General features: G+C 36.3%; 1 protein-coding gene across 5 annotated transcripts in view; it reads right to left on the reverse strand.

The window, feature by feature from the left end:
- Nucleotides 1-2,125: 2,125 nt before the first annotated feature.
- The window catches only part of LOC104153743 (cadherin-10), a 111,667-nt gene continuing 95,042 nt past the window's right edge, over nucleotides 2,126-18,750 (reverse strand). For all 5 annotated transcript variants that reach the window (XM_068931500.1, XM_068931499.1, XM_068931498.1 and 2 more), the window contains exons 10-12: nucleotides 13,645-13,753; nucleotides 11,382-11,633; nucleotides 2,126-10,511 (exon numbers count right to left, since the gene is read on the reverse strand). In XM_068931500.1, coding sequence (XP_068787601.1) covers nucleotides 10,018-10,511; nucleotides 11,382-11,633; nucleotides 13,645-13,753 — 855 coding nt within the window. In that variant the 3' untranslated portion in view covers nucleotides 2,126-10,017. The remainder of the gene's footprint in view (nucleotides 10,512-11,381; nucleotides 11,634-13,644; nucleotides 13,754-18,750) is intronic.

Raw genomic sequence — 18,750 nt, forward strand, 5'->3', positions numbered from 1 at the left:
AAATCTACACGTGAGTTGGTAGGGTAGGTTGTTTGATGTTCTTTCTCTCTCTTTTTTTCCCTCTACTATAACTATCAGAAGAACTACAGAAAGCCAAGAACGTGACATTTTGTTCGAACGTCTTGCTCCAGTCATGCAGCCTCCATAATTCATGAGAATTTGCAGGAGTCCCACGAGGGGACACTCCCCTCCAAAGAGTCCCAGGAAGGAACTGGTGAAAGAGAAGGGCTGTAGGTAAGTGTCTCGTCATGTGCTATTAGAAAGGAATAATTACAGAAAAATTATTAAATCCCCTTTTAAAAATATTTTCAATTTATTCTCCAGTCACTTTTTTACCCTGTGCACTGGAAATTTGGGGAAATATACTTTCTTTTTATCTCTCTGCTTCTATCTAGGCTTTCTTTTTTGCTTCTTTAATATTTTCTTTTTTGAAGCTTCTCTTTTTCTGCTGTATGGCAGAAAAGGTTTATGAAGGTTTATCGAACAGTCTGATAGAAGCCTCAGGGTTTTAGGACGTAATTATCTGATAGAGCCTTGTTTGTTACACAGCAAACAAAGAGACAAGCGGGTTTAGAGTGAATTTGAAAAAAACTCATTTTTTTCAGAATGCTAATACTACAAAAGTATCTTAGACTAGGCAAGCTTGAAAAATGTACCCAAGGCATGGTGTATTACACCTTACAAGAAAAGAAAAGTTGAACTTCCAAGGAAAATTTAGATGACTCTTATCACATAGTAATTGCCATTGTACTCTAAAATAATATTGGCTAACGTTGTTAAGGCTGCAAAGGTAAGTTAGAAAATGCCATTACTGACGCTGTTCACGCTTAATTTGTTTCTTCTATGTGCGTTTTGTGTTAGCTTTTAAATACCTATCCTTTGCTTTTTTCCTGTTTTTGCTTTAATGAATATAAAGAATAGCCATTGTGCACTTTCGAAGTAACTGTTCAGCATTCCTGCTTGCCCAGTAGGTGGCCACAGGTTCCATTCACCGTATTCTGCTTGGAGGCTGCTATCAATATTATTCTTTTTCAGGCATTCCTATGGTGCTTATCGCTAAAAGAAGCTGAGTGCTTCACAAACAGTTAATTTAATCAGAAAAATCCTGAGGGGATACATTTTTTTTTTTTACATTTGTATTTTACAAAGGATGAACAAAGATTAAAGTAAAAAATATGCTTTACTTCTGAGATGCGAAGCTTTGAAATCTCAGTCTTAAAAGTTATATGGCTCTTTTTGATTCTTTGTTCTCATTGCAAATACTTGACACTTTTGCAATTCAGGAACCTTTCTCCTCAAGTTTGGTTCTCAGAAATTCAAAGCTGCATAGGCAATGATTACCAATACTTATTTTATTTTGCTTTAAAAGAATTGCCAACACTATACATGAACTCTGTGGTAGGTGCAGAAATAGAAAACTGTTTCCCTGTGCAGAATCCTGCTGTTTGTTAGAGTATTTCTTCTGCTAACTGGCAAATTCTGTATCGAAAGAGGCAAATCTGTGCACAGAAGTCTTTATACAGTAGCATTAATTCATTTCCAAAGCAGGTCTATTTTGTGCATAACTGAGGAAGACAGAGTGATATGAACTAATGTAGCTGACAATGTAGGAATTATGATAATTCTTGGAGTACATGAAGATTTGCAATAAGAGAGAAGGTTCCTTTCACTGTATCTCAACTGGTGCACTGGCACGGAGGAAGGCCAGACCGAGTCCTTATTAGCTACAAAGGACTGTTTTTTTGCAAAAGCCGTTTTTTTTAGAAGATATAATTAAAGGCCAGAAGACAACCTTCATGCTTTTTTTTTTTTTTTTCCTTCCAGCCTCATTTATACTAATGTTACTTAATGTTACTTAGGTCACAGCTTTGAGATGATGATGCAGGAAGGTTTATATATCTTTGGCATAATTGTGCATAGCAGCTGTCTAAAGCTTCTCTGCTGGAAGTGTCATCTAAAAAGGTTACTATGGCATTTTGAAAATTGTCTCTTGTTAATAAGAATGAAACATTTTTTTTCCCATGCCACACACATATATATATATTGTGTGTGTGTGTGTATATACATACTTATATAAAACACATATACATGCACATACACACATACAGAATATGGACATAAGGAGTTCATAAACACAAAATTTTCTTTTTATTCTATTCTGCCTTGAATGCATCACTAAACAGTAATAAACAAAACAATAACTCTCAAACAGAGATAATTTGGAGGAGAGAAGATGGACAACAGTTTCCTTGCTATCATAGTTTTCATCAGCCTCTGAGTTACAGACAAGTTTCATCATCTTTTGCTACTGGTGTTGCTGGTGATAGATAAATAACTGTATAATAAGCTTCATTGTGTCTGATGGACTTTCCACAGTAAAATAATTTAAATGGCAGTTTAAATATTGTTACCTTAAACCTAATGAACCTTAGGTTTTGTGCTAGCAATGTCTTGAAAATACAGTCATTAAATTTTCTTAGAATAAATTTGCATTTTCGTCCGACCCATATTGAAGTGCAACTGCGTATTCCTAAGTAGCAAATGCAAGGTGAGTTTAACTGAGTGCAAGTTAAGAGAAAGTTCTCCTACCATTACTGCTCATATTTTTTTCTTTATCTAAATCTCTTCTGGATGCTGTTGTTAAAGTACTTTCTGGAAAATTATCTCTTGATTCAGCAGTAGCTGCAGGTAAAAAGAATTTCAAGGATCACCGAACCGTTTGCACTCAGTATGACAGGGTGGGAGTTGTTTTTGAGGGAGGCGGGGTGTCATAAAAAAGAGAATATGTGAATGACTGTACCAGAAGGTCAAAGAGCCACAGAGCTGTATCCTGCCCTTTTTAGTGGTCAGTAGTTAGGGTGGTTAGGGAAAACTGTAAGAATACACTGAGCATGTAGTGATACTTCCCTAGGACACTTCTATGGCCTTTGACAATGTAAAATTTAGGGGCTTCCTGAAAGATATCATTTTGTAAAGAGGAGCTTTTGATAAATTTTCTTCCGCAATTTTGTTTAGATGTTTTTAAGTTCATATAAGCCATTATTGTCTGCCAGATCTTCCAGCAAGGAATTCCACAGTTGTGTATGTATGTGTGATCTCTTCTTCCATTGGAAGCTGGTATTTGTTTGTTTTATTAGATGACGCCTGGTTTTTATTGAAAAACATAGTGAACAGCAGATCTTTGCTTACCTCCTACATGTCATTCACGTTTTCATAGACATCAGTCATATCTCCTATCAGCTGTCCGTCTTTCAAGCTGAAGAATCACAGCCTGCCTCACTGTTCTTCACAAAGAAACAATTTTCTGCCTTTGATCATCTCTCAACCTCTTCTTAACCTTTTCTATCCTTGAATATATCAAGATGATAAGGGCAGCATATAACACTGACTACGGGGGTATGCTAGACAGTAAAGTAATAATATTTTTTTTTTTGTTCTTTTCCTAATAATTCTTAATATTTGCTTTGCTTTATTTACTTACCTCTGAACTAAGGGTTCTCTACAATTAGCTATTATAACTCATCTCATTTGGGAATAATCATGGCTCATCATGGTGTTCCTAAAGCTTAGATTTGTTGTTTTTTTCCCTACATGCATTACTTTGCATTAAATTAGCACATGAAATGTCTATAGATTGTTGTGCAGACATTTGCAACTGCAAGGTGTCCTTGCGCTTGTAACTGGCCCTTTTTGTTACTATTCTTAATCTTAATAATAATCATAAACAAACTTTGTTATTCCATTATTCATCTCCTTTTCCAGGTTGAAAGCTCGCATTCTGAAGGATTCCACCAGTGGCCTTCCTCCACCATGTTTATTGAACATTTACTCCTATTATTGATTTCCTGTCTTTTGCCCAGGTGAGTACTTTCCTTTTTATCCCAAGACAGCGTAATTTCCTTGGGAGTTTTGATGAGAGACCTTGTTAAACATTTTTTGGAAATTTAAGTAGACTATGTCATCTGAAGCTCCCTTCCACCAGTAAATATTGTGAATGCCTTGATTCATAGCAAGTAAATTAAGTAATCAAACGTGATGAAATCTTTTTCTGACTTTTGTGGTGAGCCTGAAGCTGCCTTTCAGTTTAAAACCACTCTTTTTGGAGAGCTAGTGTCCCTTTGACCAAGCAGATTACCACACTACCTGAAACCAGTCAAAACCACAGGTGTTCATTTCTTCTGTAACTTTTTGTAATGGTGAAGTTCAAGAGGGGAGATGTACTAGAGTCATGCATTATACTGCAGTCATTCTTTTTGCATCATTGCTAAATTTATCAAGGCTCCTGAGTAAATTAAAATTTGTCAACATTAGTATGACTTCAAAAACTTTTCAGGAATTACTGTCATCTCAGTTCTTGCATTTGCTGTATGTTTTGTACATCTGCAGGTCACACTACTGTTTTGTTCTGTAGCCTGTTTGCATCATAGAGGATACTTTCTGGATTTAATTGTTGGCTTTCCTGTGGCATTTCGATCTATGTTATATAATTAGAGTTTGTTCCATTCCCCTCGAAAGGACGGATATAAAGGAAGATTCTTGAAAGCTTTCATGCACTGCACCTGAATATTGTTGTAAATATTTTTAAGAAAAACTTTTATTTACAATATATTGGAAATGTTCAGTAGTGTTTTGGCAAGCATAAGCACAAAATGTTATGTTTTTTCATAAGATTATAGGAATGTCTCTACTAGGTCAGACTCAAAGTTCATCCTGCCCAAAATCTTATCTCTCTTCAACAGCCAAAATCAAAGAAAGAGTGTTTGCTAATTTTCTTTTCAAAGAGTTTTTTTTTTATTATTTTTCATTGCTAATTTAGGTTGACATCAACTTAAAGACAGTGAAATTTTCTCAAAAGTTAAGTATTTGGCTTGAAATTTTTGTTTGAGAAAAAAGAGAATTTCACATTTAGAAAAAATTATAACTTTAAAAACTGTCATTTTGATTTCAAAGTTGACAGATATTCTTTTAAAATGAAAACCAGGATAACGGCAAAGAAGTGAAGACAAAGGGGAAAAAAAAAATGTGTCAGGTTTACTGGACTTAGAAATGCCTATGTTGTAATTCCTATTTTTTACATCTTCGGTTATGTGGAAAGTGATTTTTTTCAGCCAGTTCAACCATATTAGAATAGTGACTGAATATGCCTTTGCAAACCTGGAGAGATGACAGTGAAGCTCATGAAACTTTCTGGGAAAAAAAAAATTACACTCACATAACAAGTCTCCTTATATTTACTCTTACCTCCTTATGTTTACTATTTACAAAATCTTTCTGGACTTAACAGATATCACTGCTATGAGTAAATGAAGTTGTTTTAGCTTGAACATCTATCCGCACTTCTTGCAGTGCACAGATTAGTATTGGGTGATTTCTTACTGTTCAAATGAGTATGATAAAGATGATCAGTATTTGCAGGTTTCCAGTAACTTTTAAAGTCAGATCTGTAGTTCACTCATTTGAACAACAGTAAGGAATCATATTCTCTTTTGTGATATGCTCATGTCATATATATGTTTTAAAACATCTCCTAAAAAAAAGTTCATTGATTTTTTCTTCTTTCAGGTTGCTAGTGATGATGGGGGCAAAAGAAAGAGGGTGGGTTTTTTTTGTTTTTTTTTTTTCCTGTCCAATTCTTGGATAAACGCAGAGGGATGCTATCAAATAGTTTAACTTCGGTTAGAATAAAGGTAAACCAGTGTGAAAAGTGCAAACTGGTGCAAAAAACACTATTTCGAGCGAACCAAATGATTGGCTTTGATAGTTTCCACTGTTTGTGATTAGCATAGTAAGCAGCCGTGTTTCCCTTAACAGCTATTTTTTTAGTTACTGCAGTAGTAACAACTTACAAGAAGAGGTTTGTAGGAGAATAATGTAGCAGATTTGGTTAATTTTCTCACAGCTTTGCATAACAAGTAGCATAAAAAGCTGTTCAAAAATTAGAATGGGAAAATTGGAATCAAGGGCAATAGAATCACACTGGACAATGAGAAAAAATTGAGGGTAGTCTCTTGATAGTATGTAAGGAATGATAGATGGTGATGTTATTGATGAGTAGTTTGACCTGGGACAATGTTTTTTTCAGAACAGGGGATAATATTGCATGCTGTTGAAGGACAAGCTGTGCAAATGTCTGTTTTGAGGGACACAGAGAAGGAAGAGACTAGCAAGATGTTGGTGTATCTTGTGGCAGTGAATGAGTAAAAAGCACCTGCAGGTGTTACAGGTGGTAACAGCTAATGGAAATATGTCGATGTGATGAATGTGAAAGATGAAGATTTTGTTGGTTTAGGTATGTTTTAAATTCCATGGTTTTTGAGTCTGCTCAATCAGTTCTTACTATCAACCCTTTCCCTGACGGCCCTACAAAGTAGCAGTGGTCTACCATTATTGTTATTGTTCACATATTAGTTTGTACATGTAGGATCTCGCACTCAGCTCCTTTCTCATGAATATTTTTTAAATTATTTTTTAATACTTCTTGTAATGGATTCTAAGAACTCAGTATTTCCTGGGGCTCCATTGGTTGCAATAGTTTCATATATGTTTCTGAATTCTTAAACATTCTTTCTTGTAAGTCATGTGTAGGTCCAATTGAAACACACTATTAATGTATTTTCACTTTGTTGCATCTGGTCCTTCAGCATTTTTATTACAAGAACATACAGAAAATTCATTCAGGCTAAACAATATCAGGGCCTTTTTACATTTATACTTTACATGGCTCAGATTAGCAGATACTGTTAGGGAAGGAGGCATCTTGTTTTAAATTTTCTCCACTTCGCTGAATCATCTGGGAGTTTCATCTTCCAATTGCTCTATTGCAAGAATGTAAGAAAGTCACTGGGAAAATGCCCTCGATTCCTTTCTTCTCCCCTTCCATGGCATCTGATATGCATGACTTTTAATCTTTTACTGTAAGGCCTTACATCTGCTTTCAGATGGTCTAACTCCTTTGTGGCAGGTGGGAGCATGGTTCACATTGGTTCACATTGTTTGTGAACTAGGTATCTATTCCGTGGTTGCCTGTAATATTAAGGAGTAGACTCAGTTGCTTGAATGATCCAGTTCCTAAAATGAAATTAGATATGCCAATGAATTACTGGCTTTCTGACTATTTCTTTTTATGATGTGTCTGCAGAGGTGACTGCATGTTCCTTTTTCATTAGGCTGAGGTCTGGTTTAGTAAAATGTTGTTTATACGGTTAAGATTTAGAATGCTGAAATTGAAATTTTTTGCTTTTACGAAAAGGAAAATAAAACCCCATGCATACGACAAGGGATAAAAGATATTTTCATTTATACTATTCTATGATAATTTTAGTAGTATTTATATATTGTTATATATTATGTGTACTATTATTTTATTTAATGATACATATAGGATTAAATTTGCAATATTTGCTTCAGATTCTTCTCAGCTATCATAAAATACTGGCTTGAACATACTGATATAGAAACATTTCCACATATTTAATCTTCATAAATAAGTACTGTGATGCAAATCAAAAGAATACAGTCTTATTTGATATTTGCTGATGTGCTTAAAAAGTTGGGGAGAAGCGTGTGTTTTTTTTCACTTCTGCAAACAAAACATTGGGATTCTTGCTGAATCATATGCAGAAGTATTGGCTGGATGCATTTAACCAAAATATTTGTCTAGCAAAGGGGTGTCATACAGCTGTATTATATCCTGTTTTATCTTTTGTCCTAATACATACTTGGTTAAATATGTGAGGAGTCACTGATACCAATACTGCTGCAGACAGAAAACAGTACTGGAACCTAGCCTTGCATTTGTTAACTTAACACAAGGATTTTTGTCTCCTTTTTCTTACTGTTGCTTCCCCACTGCACCCCTCAGTAAAAATGGAAAATCTTTTGCACCTGGAATATATTCAGTTTTCTGTGCCACTTATGGGTAAAGTTAGACTAATTTAGTTTCTTCTCTCTGTTTGTTCTTGGTATAGTTCTATGTGTTTTGTCCTTTAAAAGAATACCGTAAAAAACTGTATCAGTAGCGTGGTTAGAACATTGCAACAGTTTAATGGTAAACTGTACTCATAGGGGACTGGAAAAGAAGAAAAAATTAGATCCATTTTACCAAATAGTCATGAAAAAGAGAAACTGTATGACCTACAACACTTTTGCATAACTTTATAATGCTGATTATCTGAGATGTTTCTTAATATTCTCTGAATTATTTTCTACTAGGAAATAGCAAAATTCTTTAGCTAACCGAAGTATTACTGAATGAAATGAGGAAAAATCCATAATCTTCAAAGTTTCTTAATGGATCAAATATTTTAACTTGATATCAAGTCAATAAAAATGTGCTCTCCATTGCACTAAAGTAACTTGTATAATGACACTCTATTCAGCTTTCAACTTCACTGGGTTTAATCACTCCATTAAGGAGAAGAAATGTCTGACTTAATAAGAATGCAGCATCTCACTTTTCAAAGGACTGATATTTTTTCAGTATCTGTTGATTTTATGCCAGTAAGAAGTTAGGGGAGGTTGAGAGGGAGGACTTATCCTTTAGACATGTTTATTCAAAAGGAAATAAGTTAATGCAGACCCCATTGCATCCTGCTTTTCCTCTGAAATTATTTCATCTCAGGAATTTTTCGAAATCCCAGAGTGCTTGCTTACAAAATAATTTGTGTAATCTAAAGATTTTTGGAAGAAATGCACATCTCAAAATGTCTTGGCATACCTACTTTGTTTTATGATTGCTAGAGTGTGATTTCTGTTACAGTTGTATAGTTTATCACTTTTCTTTTTTACTAGACTTTTCCAGGGCCTTGGAAAACTCAGTAAATTGGGTGAGGGATGGCGTAGTTTAACAGACACTTGGCTTTGTCAGCGTTTAGCCTGGCTGCTTTAAAGGTGAATATGCTACCCTTAAATGGTTACAATCTAATACGCAATAGTTTGCTATCAACGGATTTGCCTTCGGAAGAGGATTGTACTTAAAAATGATTGTTTAAACATTGTCTTACACTTTGTCCAACACAGTTACAGATTACATAAAATGATGTAATTAAGATTCAAAATGGAAAACTGTAGAACAAATAATCTCACTTTGTGAAATTAATTCTTCATATTTTGATGTATTAATTGTACCAGCAAGTTTTCTGAACTGTGTAGTTCAGGTAAAGACAAAATCGTAGTTCATTTTTCTAGAATAAGATATCATTAGTTCAGTTCAAAAATAAAACAAATTCTCCCTTAAACATGTTGTCTGTGGGAAGTAGCACTTTTGAGCAAGCAAATAGATGTATAACTTAATCCTCTCCCTGTAAGCACAGGCACTTCAAACTGTGCTAAATACATGCATTATACAGCTGCATAAAAGTGTTAGCAGCTGGCTGTGCTCTCGCTGGAGAAATGTCATGCTCTCTTCAAGCCTGGGATCGATGGCCACAACAGGCAGGCAAGCATCAGCATAGTTGTAAAAACTGGTTTATTTCTTAAAAATAAATACAAAAATATAAATATAAAACATTGGCAGATAGATTTTGATGAAATGAAGTTGCACAAACTTTTTTTTTTTTTTAAACCAGCTGCGTATTACACTTATTAACACCACGTGTACATTTTGTTTGAATTTTCATGTACAGAACAGGACATACTGGATTTTTTCTTCTTTGCCTTCTTAAAAGCGGCACTTGCAAGGGCAGGACATGTACCTAACAAAAGCGGCTTGTACATGAGGTTGCTTAAAGGGAGTATCACCCTGTTCAAATTTCTGAAGGTAAGGTACTGTTTGTTTTACTTACTAAAATGGACAACACTGAATTTCCATAGCTTTGGCTCCTGGAAGGTGATTAAATAAAATGCTGTATATATTCCATGTGAGCATCCTACTAGAAAGAATGAATGACATTAATGGACAAACTGGAAACAAATTTTAAAAGGAAACCATTGTGCTGAGTGGCAGGAAAATTCTCCTGAATGTTAAATACCGTTGAGTGCAGACGGTGTCAAATGAACCCAAATGTAGCCTACTGCGGGTTAAGAAGCGTCTTTGTCACTTTCTCCTCCACCATACATTTCAGCGAGCTTATTGAACCGAGGGCCCCACTCTCGGAGGTAATCATAGTTTTGGTCTCCTTCAGTGGTACCCGACTCCAGTGAGCTCAAGGATTCAGCTATAGAATCGTTTCCTTCGTAGGCGTAGGTTGCGAGCGAGTCATACGGTGGCGCAGAAGGGTCAGTGTCATGCTCTTTTAGCCTTTGGTTAATGAAATCTCGGACATCTGTGTTGTCTGGTGCTGAAGGAGTCCTCCGCGGTACAAATAACGTTTCGGGGATAATATCTCGTCGAAGCTTCTTATCTTCGATAGCTGCAGGATTCCTCAGTGTGCCAATATCAAAGGCTTGGGTGTCTTCCTCTCCACCGCCTTCATCGTTATAACTCACAATGTTGTCTCTGATGTCTTCTTTAGACAGGATCAAAGGCTCCTTCTTTCGTTGCCTCTTCAGAGCAGCGAACAGCACCACGATGACTTAGACAGAAAAAGAGAGAACAGGTGAAGATCTCAACTGAACAATTTCGTAGTAGCAAGTCCATCAGAAACAAGAGCTTTATTTCAGATACGTTTCACCCATTCATTTCTGTCTGATACATGGGTAAATATCACTATATGCATTACAGTAGCACAGTCAGGGCCATATCAAAATGTGCTGTTTTGCGCACACATTGTGTGTTGCTTTACGGAACCACAAACTTGTCTATGTGCTCCTTCTGTAACTCTGATTAGCTTTAAAATAGCCAGGGCTATTTTGAGGATATTTTACCTCTTCTGAGCTCAAAGTATACTGTTCAATTGTATTTGAGGTAAGTTACAGTTCATCAAGTGATATTCTGAAAATCACAAAATGGAGGCTTTGCAAATTGACAATATTTTTGATAACAGCATAGAAACCTCTGGATATGCAGTGCTTTAGTATAGTAAAAATATTAATTTGTGGCATTTTCTATGTGAAATATATACTGTGTGTTGACTTTCAATAGCTACTTAAATAAAAAAGAGAGATTCTCTCCTAAAAAAATAAAAAGTTAAGACATGAAAGCGATTTTTGAAAATACTATTCCTCCTCTATGACCCTCTTCTTAAAGAGAACTTAATGAAAGAACAATAATGAGCTGCTGGTTGCACACTGATAATATTTAATAAGCTGGGATATGAATTCTTATTCACAATGTCCAAATTCCCAGAGAAGCTGCTTTTGGTTTTGCATTTTTTTTAAAGTTACTGTTGAAGTCTTCTTGTAAATCACATGATCATTAATTTTACCAACCTGCATGGTTTTGTAAAATGACTCAGGCCTGATGCATTAGTTCATTTGTAGAATGATGCATTTCTTTTTCTTACCCAGCAGGATAATGATGCAGAGGAGAATGGCAATCAGTGCCCCTGTGCTGAGGCCAGCAGGGAGGAGCAGGGCCTCAGCGTTGCAGGACTGCATGTTGCCCCGGCTGTCGCAGGCACACACACGAATAGTCAGCGTGCCCGTGCTGCTCTGGATCGGGTAGTCGTTGTCTGATATCACCACGGGTAGAAGGTAAGTACTTATTTCATGTCGGCTAAAGCCGTTCCTTCTTGTCAAAATTCTGGCAGTATTATCTAGATTAAAACATACTCTTGTATAGTATATGAATATAAAATACACACTACATATAATACATGCAAACTATTTGTCTGTTTTACATCACTGATGTATTTTGAAAGTGGCCAGTCCTGATATCATAGTGGTATCTCTCTTTTCTAATGTCATTCCCATTTGATCAGAAAGCTATTTATGGATTTTTATGGACATCCAGCTTGTTCCTCTGTGCCTCTGCAACACCTTTGCATGTGGTTTGAAAAGAGAATTTCCCAAAGCTTCACATATTTTATAGATTACTGCATGTAGTGTGTCACACAATTCCATTCCATGGCTTAATATCCTGAAATGAAGTGGCCAACAGAGAAAAAATAGCCTTTCACTTCACACCGTTCAACACGCACTCTGCTTTGAAAAATTCTTTCTATGGATCGTTTGTGATAATACTCAGAGGAACGCTACCTATAAACTCAGTATGAGATTTTTCCGCACCAAAACACTTTCAGCATACTGTAGAACAATGAATTATATATCTCAGCGCATAGAGCAGAATTTTTGTTCGAAAAATTGTCTCAGGAATTCAGAAAATCAATGTGAAAAACTATTCCTGCACAGTTCTGAGAAGTGAGAGCACTAAGCTGTATTTGTAGCAAACAAAGTTTAGTTGTCTGCAGTACACTTCAGCATCGAAAGCTGTTCACTGAGTGGCCAGAGAGACGGGAAGGAGATGTTGCTGGGGCAGGAATGAGTGATGAGGGAGGACGATTACTTCTGTGGTCAGCGCCACATTCTGTTTACAAAACTGAGAGCCAACACTAGTGTTTCTAACTTTGTAGTCCCAAAGGGAGAAAATACAGATTCATTCTCCAGGACTGAAGGAAAAATTCTTTTTCATCAAACCTGTGGATCTCTCAAGGTAAAGGGTTATCTAAGCTGAATTAGAAAAACTCATGCACAAAGTAAGAAAATAATTTTAGATTAGAAAAAGAATCAGTTTATCCCTCTACAGACTCAGAACCTGATCACCAGGACATATACTTTGTTTAAAATACTAAATTTGATGGGGTTTTCTATGGCCTGCATGATGTGAAATGTAAAGTGGCCCTTTATTGTATCCCTTCATTGGTTTGGGGTATTTGTTAGCGTTGGACCTTTGCTAAGCCTTTTCATTCAACAGCAAATATGATGTGTTAGAAAGAATCTTTAAATACCCCTACTGCTGCAGATTTCATAAGGTACCCAAACAACTGATTCCAATGCTTCACTATTTGTACTGTTAGAATTTTTTTATCTCTGATCTACTTTAAATCTCCCTCATACTGTTTGCAGTCTGTGATCTCCTGTAATCTTCATCATGAGAAGGGGAGTATTCTGTCTTTATGTCTTTAACATATGTGAAGGATGGTACCATATCCTCTCATCCATTTCTGCAGTCTAGAGCCCTCTTAGTTAATCACACTGATAATGAAGTATAAAGTCGGTGTGTATGATTTCTCACCTTGTCCCATTCCCCCAACAGAAGCTTCTGAAAGTTTTCCATGATAATAGGTGAAGAATAACAAATGATCAAAGGAAAAGCCACAGTGGCCATGCACTTTGAGTCATAAATTTCATAATCATCGTAAAGCAACAAAAGAGAAAATCAGGACAATCAGAACTGTGACAGAAGTCAAAAGTGAAAAATCTCAATTTAAGAGGTGAACTATTTTTCAAACTTTTTTCCCTCCTTCAGTTAAGTATTATATTTGGCTACTCACCCTGAACTAACACTTTCAATGATTTTCTTTATAATCGGTTTCATCCTGTTCTAGTCATGCTAACTTTCGTCTCCTTTACACAGATGAAAATACAGACATCCTAAGCCACAAAGATTCAGTTAAAATTATTCTTGTTATTATCACTATAGGTTTCAGCAGCCGTAAAGGTTTTTCTGAATATTGCTAGATATCAAAAGCAAATTCAAGATACTTCAAGAAGATATGTCAGACAGTAAACGTACAAATCCTTTCCTGGGCTACGCGTGTATTTTACCTTCATTATCCTGAACAGTGAAGTTTGGGTTAACAGCAGCTAAACTGAAGAAAAATTTTTGTCCACCAAGAGGGTCATCTTTGTCTACTGCACTTATGGTCTGGATAAGCTGCAAGAAGAAAAAACAAATATATCTGGGTATTAGATACAGCTATCTGGTTACTTTAGGATATTCTAAACTGCTGAGAAAGCTTCATATCCTAACTGCATACATACTGATTTAATACTTAGTCTGTAAAATGTATCAACTGAATAAATGTTAAACAAGTTTATCGAATAAGCTTTCCAACAAGAACATTGTTGGAAAAAATACATTTTGTGTACACATATAAAATCGTGAGCTTCTGCCTAGTTTAGTCCTTTCTGCTTCTTTTTCTTTTAAGCTATACTTTTGTAAATACATAAAGGGCAAAATTACAATCAGACCAGCTCATAAGAGTGGAATTCACAGGATATTTATATTTTGTGACAAGAATGGGATTTTAGCAAATATGTTTTCCATAGGGAAGTTAAAATTTCAAATTAAATTTCAGAATAAAAATATTTCCTTCTAAAACAAGGTTTTTCTATTTATTAGTAAATCAAAATACATAAATAAGATTATTGAGAAAAAATGCTAGTTAGAATACATCTTTCAGCTTCTGAAAGACATAGCGGCATACTCTACATCTGCTTTTTTTTGAAAGTAAAAGCAAGGTGAATGAATTTGTTGCTGTTTTTCACTGGAGTTTTTTGACTGAAGATTGCCAAAATGCTGTTTTCCACATAAAATACAGTTCTTGGCATCTTCATTACTTTATTTCAGAGTAATTTTTTTATTTTTAAACCAGAACAATGCAAGCTGTATCCACAGCTGAATGAATATGTTCAGCTATGTGCTTAAGTTTAACTTGGCAAACAAAATAGATTAACCTAATACATTCTTATTTTTCATCTCTGATCCGTCATTTTAAATTGTACTGTTTTTTCAAGCATGCAATTACATCTAATTTTTGGCACTACTCCTTCCCTGTGGCATAGTTGCTAAATCTGTTTGTTTTTCCTCTTCCAGTTCTTCCAAATACAGTCATTACTCTTCATATCACAGCTTTTGTCAAGACTGATCCTCTTTCATATCAACAACTGTAATGTACTCCTGTTTGTTTGCCTTAAAAAACGTCTGATTGATTGATTACAGCAGCAGGTTTCTTCAAGAGGGAAGATCTGGATTTCTTTTAACACAGCAGCTTGCTTGCTTTCTCAACCAGCGTGCTGTCTTTCTCTAAACTTGTTTTCTCGCATAAACAAATACGTGATATAATAACCACCAAGACATGTAAGTACTTCCAGTAACTTACTGGATGAACAAAGCAGATAATACATGCATAGAATATTATTTGTTTGAAAAGAAAGAAAATTTTCTTATCTAGTAAGTTTATAAATAATTAGTAAATTAATCTTTACAGATTTTTGAAAAATTAAACATGTTTCTTAAGTCAGGAAAAAAACTAGTGCATTTTACTTCAGTCACATGTTGGTGTTAAGCTGATGAACATAAACTCATCTGTTTCTGAACGTCAACACCCATAGTTTCTCCGTAGATGATGTACAGCCTAAAATGTTTTACAGTTTGCAGGGTTATTCACCTACTACAGCAATTTAGCCAAACGTGCAGAACTCTTAGCAGAACATTAGACAAAAGGGTGTGTATCCTATTAACTCCCCCATTCATCACTTCCGGTAGCAACTGATGTTTTCTGAGAACTTCTCTGTTCAACTATTGATCATGTTTGACCTTATAATATACTTCATAATACATTTTATAAGCAAATTCAGGTAATTTGCTTACCTTAGGAAAAAAAATGCATACATCCTTTAGAAGTGAAAATGAAGTGAACTACTGCAACAGAAAGAGCCAAAAGAACAAAACTTTGTGATACGAGGCCTCAGAGACTGAATACTGTAACTCAACATTTCTTCACTTCTGCTTTGCGAAGTATTTTGAACTACCTTGTTTTTCTTGTATGAGGAGTTTTAAAAGATAAGATTTGCAATGAAGAATCAGTAAGTTTCTTTACTCTTTCAAGGGCACTTGGAAATCATAGAGACTTTTTTGTACCTTACACCTAGGAGGAGGCAGGCCTTCCTTTTCTGCCACTGGCTCTTCTTCAAACAACAATTCTGATCTGCCTGGCCACTTGAAAGGGGTAAGCACAGGCAGGACTTTGGTTGTTATAGTTCACCTACTTGGTCTTTTCTTCAAATCACTGTGTGTGGCTGCCCTGTCATGGTGCTTCTGGAGACCTGAGCTTTTGCCTCCTCTCTCTCTCTATGACTCATTTCCTACATTGGCATCTCATTACATACTGTGACTGATCTCCAAGCTGTGTCACCAAGCTCAGGTCTTCAGTTTGGTTAAAACTGTTTTACAGTTCTGCAGATTCTGTCATCAAGAGAATTATGTGAAGAGCTGTAAGAAAAGTTGCAGAAATTGTAATGCCACAAGTTGGAAACAAATTTTATTTTTTTTTAATAAAGAAAGATAGGCGCTATGTCCTTGTGCCCAAGTATACGTGTTTAGGGGAAGGAGGGATAGTTCAACATTTTAGATGTATTCATAATGACCTTTTGCACTTGCAAGTCCAAGACCATGATGAGGTTGGAAGGTACCCTGACAGCTTTCCATTCAGGTAAGGGACTGGTTTGTTTCTTGGTTTTTGTAACGCTTACATTCGTGCTGTAATGATGTCGGATCACCATTTTATGTCAGATTCATGGGAGATCAGGTTCACTCTCAGAGTCAGAAGCTTCCATTTGACTTGTCCATAGCTCCCTTTGATTTCACCAAACTTCTGACTTCAGTTGTAGCCCACTTTTGTCACAAACGGATTCCTTTATTCAGCTCCCTGAGTTGACAGTTGATTTGTAAGGGGATCAGACCTTTTTTTGTGGTCTTTCTTTGAGCTATGATCACTGACCACAGTCTTTGCTTAAATGACAAAAAGCAGTGCCACTCATCACAAGATGTGATTTCTGATACTTTATGAAAAACTTCACAGGGAGCTTCACACCACCTGTAGGTCAGCAGGACAGCTGTGTCTCAGCAAGATATCATTCCCTTGAGCAAAATTTGGGAATGCAAAATGCATATGCATTCCCATATGCAGGGGGGGAAAAAATAAAAACCTGCTTCCTCCTTCTGCTGCTTATAAATGTCATCACAAGGAACACTTTCTTCACCAGGTTGGGAACTCATGTGGCTGAAGAGCAGGCCCTGTGGTCTTTGGAAGGAAAAGACACCTCCTGTCAACCTTTTTTGAAGTGCTGCATGGTTTTCTGTGCTCACTTTCTGGGCTCAGCAGTGAACGATCAGGATAAGGAACATTGTTATACAAACTGGATGTCTATGGGATTGGGATTTAACAGGCGAGTGCTGAGGGAGCTGGCTGATGTCATTGTGAAGCTACTCTCTATCTTTACAAGGCGCTGGGGATCGAGAGAGGTTGCTGTGGAATGGAAGAAACCAAACATCACTCCTGTCTTCAAGAAGGGCAAGAAAGAGGAGTTGGAGAACTACAGGCCTGTCAGCCTCACCTTGATGCCTGGGAAGGTGAGGGAGCAACTAATCCTAGATTCCATTTTCAGACACATGAAAAACAAGCAGGTGACTGGGAATAGTCAGCATGGAGTTAACAAGGGGAAATTGTGCTTAACCATCCTGACAGCCTTTCACAATGAGATGTCTGGCTTGGTGGGATGAGGGGAGAGCAGTGGATGTTGTCTGTCTCAGCTTCAGTGAGGCTTTCGACACTGTCTCCTCATCAACAACCAGATGAAGTACAGCCTCAGTAAGTGGGCAGTAAGGTAGACTGAAACCTAGCTGAACTGCTGGGCTCAAAGGGCTGATCAGTTGCATGAAGTCCAGCTGGAGGCCTAGTGGTGTGGCCCAGGGGTTGATAGTAAGGCCAATACTGTACATCTTCATTAAAGACCTGGTTGATGGGGCAGAGTGTGCCCTCAGCAAGTTTGACACAAAGACCAGGAGGAGTGCCTGATAGACCAGATGGTTGCGCTGCCATTCAGAGGTACCTCAACCAGCTAAAGAAAGGGGCAGAGAAGAACACAAATTTAACAATTCAGTTATTATCCAGTTGTTTGTGGGCACAGACCGATGGCAGTAATTTAGCATATAAGTAACTGTGGTAGCTATGTTGCACAAGCTTTCCATTTTGGGCAAGTTGCTAGGCAGCCACTTGTAATACTGTGTGTTTTACCACGACTTGTCTCATTCTTGACGCTTTAAGGACTGATAAAGGCTTCAGTATAATAGTTTTTAGTCATTGTTTGCCTGACTCTGAAACCTCTGGGCAGTAATTGATGGCAGGGTAACTACTTAGAGTCGCTTAAGTACGTGTAAATCCACTTGAAGAAAGAAAAACTACTTGATGGGTACAACTGTTTTATTTGTAGTCAACATGTACATTCATCTCCCAGCAGCTTTTTCCCCCTGACAATGACTTCCAAGTATAAATCTACATTTGAGAAGAACTGAAATGACAGCGTAAGCTCTGCTTTTAAGGTCAACTACTGACCACTGTTACATTTAAATGTAGCCAAGGCATCTTAAAGAATAGCTGTTAAGGTAAGGTGGTAAGGTAATACCTGCCAAGTTACACTTCTGTTTGTTATTTTACAGTAAAACTGAACAATACTGAATCATTAAAATTTTAATCCTCGGTTTCTTAAATTTACCTATACTGGTTTGTACTAATTTTTTTTTTTTTTAAATATAATTAAACAAGCAACAGTACTTGTACAACAAATATGTACTCATGTTGCATTTGAAAATTCTTTTTAGTAATAAGACACATTTTGAAGGAGAAAGTAAATATAATGAAGTTCTAATATGCCCTTCTTTTTCCCCCAGGAACTGATTTAACCAAGCAGAATTTAGAAATATGAGTGACAGAATAGGAGAAAGTAAGTATTTAATATGCCTTAAGAAACTTAAGTGTTATGAATATTACTCTAAAAATGGAAATCTGGGAAGTCTTCTTTTCCTTTGAATTGTCATTAAATTATTACTTATAGCCTTGATATACACTGCCGCTATACTTATAATTATAA

The sequence above is a fragment of the Struthio camelus genome, chromosome 2 (assembly GCF_040807025.1).
Source record: "Struthio camelus isolate bStrCam1 chromosome 2, bStrCam1.hap1, whole genome shotgun sequence".
NCBI classification, from domain to species: Eukaryota; Metazoa; Chordata; class Aves; order Struthioniformes; family Struthionidae; genus Struthio; species Struthio camelus.